Source organism: Ictalurus punctatus, chromosome 28 (genome assembly GCF_001660625.3).
Source record: "Ictalurus punctatus breed USDA103 chromosome 28, Coco_2.0, whole genome shotgun sequence".
NCBI lineage: Eukaryota > Metazoa > Chordata > Actinopteri > Siluriformes > Ictaluridae > Ictalurus > Ictalurus punctatus.
Genome location: NC_030443.2, coordinates 10,423,035 through 10,429,527, shown reverse-complemented (window position 1 = coordinate 10,429,527; position 6,493 = coordinate 10,423,035). Strand labels below are relative to the sequence as shown.

The following is a 6,493-nucleotide window of genomic DNA, read 5'->3' as shown; positions in this document are numbered from 1 at the left end:
CACATGATGTGTGTGCTTGTGTGTATGTGTGTGTGTACGCTAATGTTCATTGCTGTTAGCGTAGCTTGATTATAAAGCTGTCACATGCATGATGCAACCCCAGAGCCTAGTACCTATTTGAAAAATACACTGTAATTAGAAACACATACATCACCAAAACTGTGTTTTGAGATCATACATTTTATTCATACTTCCCTTCATAGTATTCTTCTGATTGATTACTGGTCTCTCTCCCTCTCATTCCTAACCTGTGTCTCAGCCACTCCCCTACACATTTAACTAGTTTCTGCTCAACCAGTTTGTCCTCCCTCGCTGCCTGAATGTTGACTGTATATAACACTGTTGTGGTGCCACATACTCACTTTGCCTTTGCCTTCAGACAGACACACACCTATACTAAGGTCACAATCTGCTCCTGTTACTGAGTCCATGTCGCATGATCAGGACATCTGCTACCTCTGCAAAGAGGACCTGAGGGACCCTGTGTCCATTCCTTGTGGTCATCTTTTTTGTGCCATCTGTCTCAGGACCTACTGGGACCATGCTGACCACACGGGCCAGTACTTGTGCCCGCAGTGCCGAGTCAGCTACAGCAAGAGGCCTGCCCCACGCCGCCTGATGTCCTCTCGCAGTGATTCAGGCCAGAAGCTTTCGGAGTCCACCCCTCCAGCTCCTCCAGCTCCAGACTACAACTACGCTGGCCCCAGGGATGTGGCGTGTGACATCTGCATTGGGAAGAAGCTCAAAGCTGTTAAGTCATGCCTGATGTGCCTGGCATCATACTGTGAGAAGCACCTGAAACCTCACTATGAGTCGGGGACCTTCAAGAGGCACAAGTTGGTGGATGAAATTGGGCATCTGGACAGGCAGATCTGCCCACAGCACCAGAAAGGCCTGGAGCTGTACTGCCGCACAGACCAGATGTGTATTTGTGTGCTGTGCACTGTGAAGGAGCACAAGGGCCATGACATGGTATCGGCCGAACAGGAGCGAGGCGAGATGCAGGTGAGAGCAACTGTTCAGGAGGGAGTGAAGGTGTTTGTCTTTCAGTTTCACCACTGATATTAATTAGAATGACATGAATCATAATAAAGTCATCTTGGTGGTTCAATAAAACAGGTCCTATGGATCATATTTGTCAGTCTAGTTTCCTTTACATGAAACTTCTCTTTCCTTCTCACTACTGCACATTCAGTAAGGGAGTAATTTGTTGAATTTAAGACAAATTAGCCTGACATTCAACCTTTTATCATAGAGGATGTGAATGGACAGCGTCTATTGCTTCTTGCCAAACTCCTAAAACAAACATATCGATGTGGGAGTGATCTCCAGCTAGATTAGAATAAAGAAGTTGTCTGTGCAGTATTACTGGTGTGGGAAGGACTGTACTGCTGTTTGTGATGGCAAAAGTCCTCCATTGTTCCTTAACCAAAATAAGGAACTACTCACTTTAGTTACCAACATAACATACCAACATGTCCTTGCTTTTATGTTTAAAGGAATGCATAAAAATGTTTCTGTTAAAAAAGTTGTCATTAAAAAGTGTCCATTTTTATGCATTGTTCAGTGAAAGCAAGAACAACATAATGCAAGACGACATCGTATATGAATCATATTCATAATGTTTGTGTGTGTTACTATAGCAACGTCTGGGTGCCACACAAGCTGAGATCCAGGAGAAGATCCATGACAGAGTGAAGCAGATGGAGGAGTTGAAACAAGCTGTGGATGCACTAAAGGTGACTAAATAATGCTTTTTACATGTATAAATGAGGCATTGATGAAGGTTTTTCAGTCCTAAATAACTGCATTCTGAGGAAACCCTTAAAGAATGCTACAAAAGAGTGTTTCCCCCTGCCAGAATGGTTTTTAAGTAGAAGCCCTTTAGGAACCAAGAGACCTTGGAAAATTATTTTTGTCATTTTAGCCAACAGTATTCATGGCGCATTTAAGTCATTTAGGTCAGTTGCTAGAGTTTCAGGAAACTAAACCACAATGCATATCATTGTATTAACTGATATTTTACTTTGTTGTACGAACTATAGATCTAATAGCTAGAAAAAGTAGATTTACCTTTCAGTCAACACAGTCAATACTAAGTCTAATACTACACTAATAAGTCTTCTTTTAAATACAGAACTTGTGTGCTTATAAATAAGTACAATAGATTAGATAATTATGTTCAATCAAAGGAAACAAAATAAAACGAAACACAATTTTTCTTTCCAGAGCTCGGCTCAGCGGGCATTGCAGGAGAGTGAGAAGCTATTCGGAGACATGCTTCGCACCATCGAAAGGATGCAACAGGAAATGGCCAAGCTGATTTCATCCAATAAGAGAGCGGCGCTAAACACAGCAGAGGGCCACATGGAACGTTTGGGGCAGGAGATCGCTGACCTGAAGAGGAGAGACAATGAGCTGACGCAGCTGTCGCGTACAGAAGACCACATCCACTTCATCCAGGTAGAAGAAAATCCCTGAACAAAGTTAGTGTGATTAGATGTTTCGGCTTTATGTGTTCAAAAAAATCAGTGAGGTTGGTACAGGACCTCAGGTTAATTACTGCAGACAAATCATCTCCTGATTCTTTATCATTTAAACTTTTCTTTTGAAGAGTTTCCACATGCTGATAGCCCAGACAGATGCTGAAGAGCTGCCAACAGTTAGCGTCAACCCTTACTTCTCCTTCGGCTCCGTTACCAAGACTGTCTCGGAGTTGAAACAGCACTTAAATGAGTATGGCAATGAGGAGCTGGTCAAGGTGGCCACTACGGGTGAGTCAAAGCATACATTACATTATGTTGTGAAACTGAAATCATAACAAAATATAGCCTTTCAGAGATTCATATTACATGAGATTTCTTCAATTTATCAAAGTGGGAATGTCACCATTTTCTTTGTATATAATCTACAGACAGGTGACAAATTAAAGGAAAAAACAAAAAGTGGCTTTATTATGCAGTAGTGGTATTTATTTTTCCTGGCATGCACTGGGTTCACTTGGCCCCTTAGAGGAAAACATCACTGCAAGTCAATACAAAGTTCTTCTAATGGATCACCTTTATCTTATGATGAAACATTTCTATCCTGATGGGAGTGGTCTCTCGAAATAAAGAAGCCTCCGCCCTCATCCACAGGCTTACAGGAATGATTTTATGAGTATGAAAGGCTATAGTATGGTACATAAAGCTCTTCAACATTATCGTCAAAATACCAATTAAGGGGAATATCTTTTAAAAGAATGGTCTTCATCCCTCCAGTACAGATCTAGAAACTTGTAAAATCTATACCAAGGTGCAATGAAGCTGTACTTGAGGCTTGTAATGGACTAAACATCCACCTTACTACAGCACTGATGGTTTTTTTGCCTTTAATTTGTCACCTGTCTGTATATTAGGTGTCTTTTGCGCTCCCTTTTCCAACTGTCTTGCCATACAGTTCTGTTCAGTATGTTCTTTTATTTTATGACATATTACTATTTGAATTAATAATTATGACCCAAAAATTCTCTTCCAGTGAACAAAATGCCTTTCTGTCAACTAGAGGACAAAAAGGGGAGGAAGTCTATAAAGGGTGAGTTATGTCAAATGAGACATTTTCGTTGTTCTCTTTATTAACATTGGCTGCAATGTTGAAATAAAGCATTGTCAAAAAAGTAAATAAAAATAAAAATAAAACTTTTTGTCTGCTCAGTAACAAACAGGTTGACATGTGAACTAAATACCATGTGATCAGCTATGTAAATGATGAGTAGATATGCACTGTTAGCAGTTTCACAAATTTCTGGGTGTGGTTTGCATAATCCTAGAGTTCTCTCTGTCAGCCAATTAGGCGTTACATTTATAGGTCAAAGATGGGGTGGGGGGTGGGGGTGGTGGGGGAGGGATAAAGGTCAGTTTAAAAAGTACGTAAATAAGTGATATGAATTAATGTAATATACTTTTATAAATATGCCCCATAAATTAATTTAGAAACTTCATTCTTCATACACATTCATTTTATTAAACATTTGATTTTAGAATTGTTGTCATTATTCTACATAATATGTATTTTGTTCCTGTAAATCTTGTATATGCATAGTGGTCATTTTCTGCTGTGTCTCTAGCTGATGAAGTTGATGTGTATAAGACTCAGAGGACTCTGAGCCAAGCACCTCGCAGCCAGGCTCCACGCTCCAGGGATGAATTTCTCCAATGTAAGTTTGATTTTACTTTTGTGTCTTTTTAATCTACAGCACAGAAACAAGAATATTACTTTTACAGGTCATCTTAGAGGGCTATCTGGTTTCCATTAGGTGTTGGCTCATAGTGTTTTAAGAACTAGACATGTTTACTAAAAACAGTATAGGAAGAAGTTAAGTGTATCATATTTATACAATGCTTCACACATTTCCGTAATGGTATGTGACATAATTTGCTTAATTATACCTTAAACAAAGTTCTGAGAAACAAGACTGGCCGTTGGCCCAGTGCTAGGCGGGTTGTTGAGGGAGTTGTCCTGCAGCATTCCTTAGATATGGGATTTGTGCATGAAAAGACTGAAAGAACTTGCTCGGCCTGTTAGGCGAGTGGGCGTATGGTTTGTTAAAGGAGAGAAGACATTCCAAGAACTAGAGCGCAAAAATTTATGAGCAAGCCTTATTTTGCAAACCTGGCCTGGAACGCTTCTTTACTTTCTGGCTCATGCATACTGGTGCATGCACTTGTTCTAACCCCTTCTAGGTGTTTATTGTGACCTGAAGCAGGAGGGAGGGGAGCATCAAACATTTCACTTGAACGCCTGCATCTGCGTAGATGTTTAGGTGAACTGTTTGTTGTTTTTCTCCAGCTGGAACTGCTTAGCTGAAAGGCTTGTTCCTGTCTAATTGAAAAAACACAATATGGTCAGGGCTACAAAAGGCAAGTCTTTCATCTATTGTGCACAAACTGGGTGACGCCCTGAGTAGCAATGAAGACAGTGAAACCACTTTACTCTCTTCATAGCTTATAATCAAATATTCTGCAAAGTACTGTTAGTTATGGCAACACAAATCCCAAAGATTTGTGGTAAAGGCAAACTTTATTAAGTCAACTTTTTAGTTAGGAGCTTAAACAATGTACTTCAGGTAAGCATAGATATGTAGCAAAACTCATTGAATTCCAATATACAGCAACTGCATGGGTGTGTAGTCAGTCTGAAGTGTGCCACTTTCGGCCCTTTAGATCAGAGACGATCACATGGTTCCTCAGGCAGCCACAACCGCCTAATGTACAACCAGCTCTGAGAGGCGACGAGGTGGGAAGACTCTAGACTTTATTTGCATGTTGGGCCTATACTCCTTGACAGCCAAGCAGTATAGCAGTGCTGACCAAAGATCAACTTTCTCACCATTTCAATCCTCACTGATCTGAAGTCACTGATTATAAAAACTGATACGAGGTCAGCACTCCTATTTTAAAGATAAATGTGCCTGGGCTTCACCTGTAGGATCTGTCACTTTTGGAATACCTTGAAAACTTTTGTTTAATCAGTATTAAATTTCAGTTTAACACTTTGGCCTTGGTGGTTGATTTCATCTGTTTTAACTTTATACTTTACGTAGGCATCTCTAATCTAAAACCTCTAAGAATAATTAACCCTATCTCCGACCTCTTCTGCTCTGTTGAACAGATGCCTGCCAGCTAACTCTAGACCCAAACACAGCATACAGACAGCTCTACCTTTCCCGAGGCAACAGGAAGGCAGCACTGAAAAGAGAACCCCAGTCCTACAGCGACAGCACCCAGAGGTTCGACTGCCTGCCCCAGGTGCTGTGCAAAGAGGCTTTGTCTGGTGGCACCTACTATTGGGAGGTGGAGTGGAGTGGTGAGGGGGCCTCCATCGGCATCACCTACAAGGGAATCAAGAGGACAGGCTACGGTGATTCATCCCGTATTGGCTACAACCGCAAATCCTGGGGCCTTTTCTGCTCTGATTCCAGCTTCTCGGCTCGCCACATGAAAGATCAAGTCGATATCAATGTGCCCTACTCTTCTCGCATTGGGGTTTTCCTGGACTATAATGCAGGCACGCTGTCCTTCTACAGTGTAGCAGAGACTATGACACTTATCCACCAGTTTAAAGCCTCCTTCTCTGAGCCTGTGTATCCTGGTTTCTGGGTGTGGTATGAGTCGGCCATCTCTATTTGTCAACTGTAGTTCTGTGTACTTTGTTTAGGGAGAAAACAAAAATATTTTTTATAATTTTATATACTATATACATATATATATATATATATGCATGAATGTCGTTGTTTTTTCTTTTTTTTTTCTTTTTATTTGCTTTGTGATATTAGTACGAAAAATAATGTGAATAAGCAATATAGTTCAATAAGCAATATTGTTAGTGAACATGGTGTCTCATATATGTGTGTGTGTGTGTGTGTGTGTGTGTGTGTGTGTGTGTGTGTGTGTGTGTTCAAATTCCAATGCTGGTTTGTATATGCAAATAAAAAAACAATAAATGCAATCTAAAA

The 6,493-nt window shown here is 40.6% G+C and overlaps 1 protein-coding gene across 2 annotated transcripts; it reads left to right on the top strand.

Moving 5' to 3' along the window:
• Positions 1-350: 350 nt before the first annotated feature.
• ftr83 (finTRIM family, member 83) lies at positions 351-6,493 on the top strand. Of its 2 annotated transcripts, XM_017460692.3 has the most exons (8): positions 351-1,005; positions 1,644-1,739; positions 2,230-2,463; positions 2,615-2,774; positions 3,517-3,573; positions 4,106-4,195; positions 5,202-5,274; positions 5,650-5,788. In XM_017460692.3, exons 1-7 carry the CDS (start codon positions 430-432, stop codon positions 5,261-5,263), a joined length of 1,275 nt encoding a protein of 424 aa, XP_017316181.1. In that variant the 5' UTR covers positions 351-429; the 3' UTR covers positions 5,264-5,274; positions 5,650-5,788. The 2 variants fall into 2 exon arrangements, with proteins under 2 accessions (XP_017316181.1, XP_017316180.1); XM_017460691.3 differs by lacking the exon at positions 5,202-5,274 and having other exon boundaries at positions 5,650-6,493.

What these genes read in the sequence shown, in the direction of transcription:
- ftr83 (XM_017460691.3), top strand. Translation starts at nt 430, where the DNA reads ATGTCGCATGATCAGGACATCTGCTACCTCTGCAAAGAGGACCTGAGG. An exon ending in AGGAGCGAGGCGAGATGCAG is followed by an intron (nt 1,006 to 1,643) that starts GTGAGAGCAACT and finishes GTGTTACTATAG; the next exon opens with CAACGTCTGGGTGCCACACA. An exon ending in GGTCAAGGTGGCCACTACGG is followed by an intron (nt 2,775 to 3,516) that starts GTGAGTCAAAGC and finishes ATTCTCTTCCAG; the next exon opens with TGAACAAAATGCCTTTCTGT.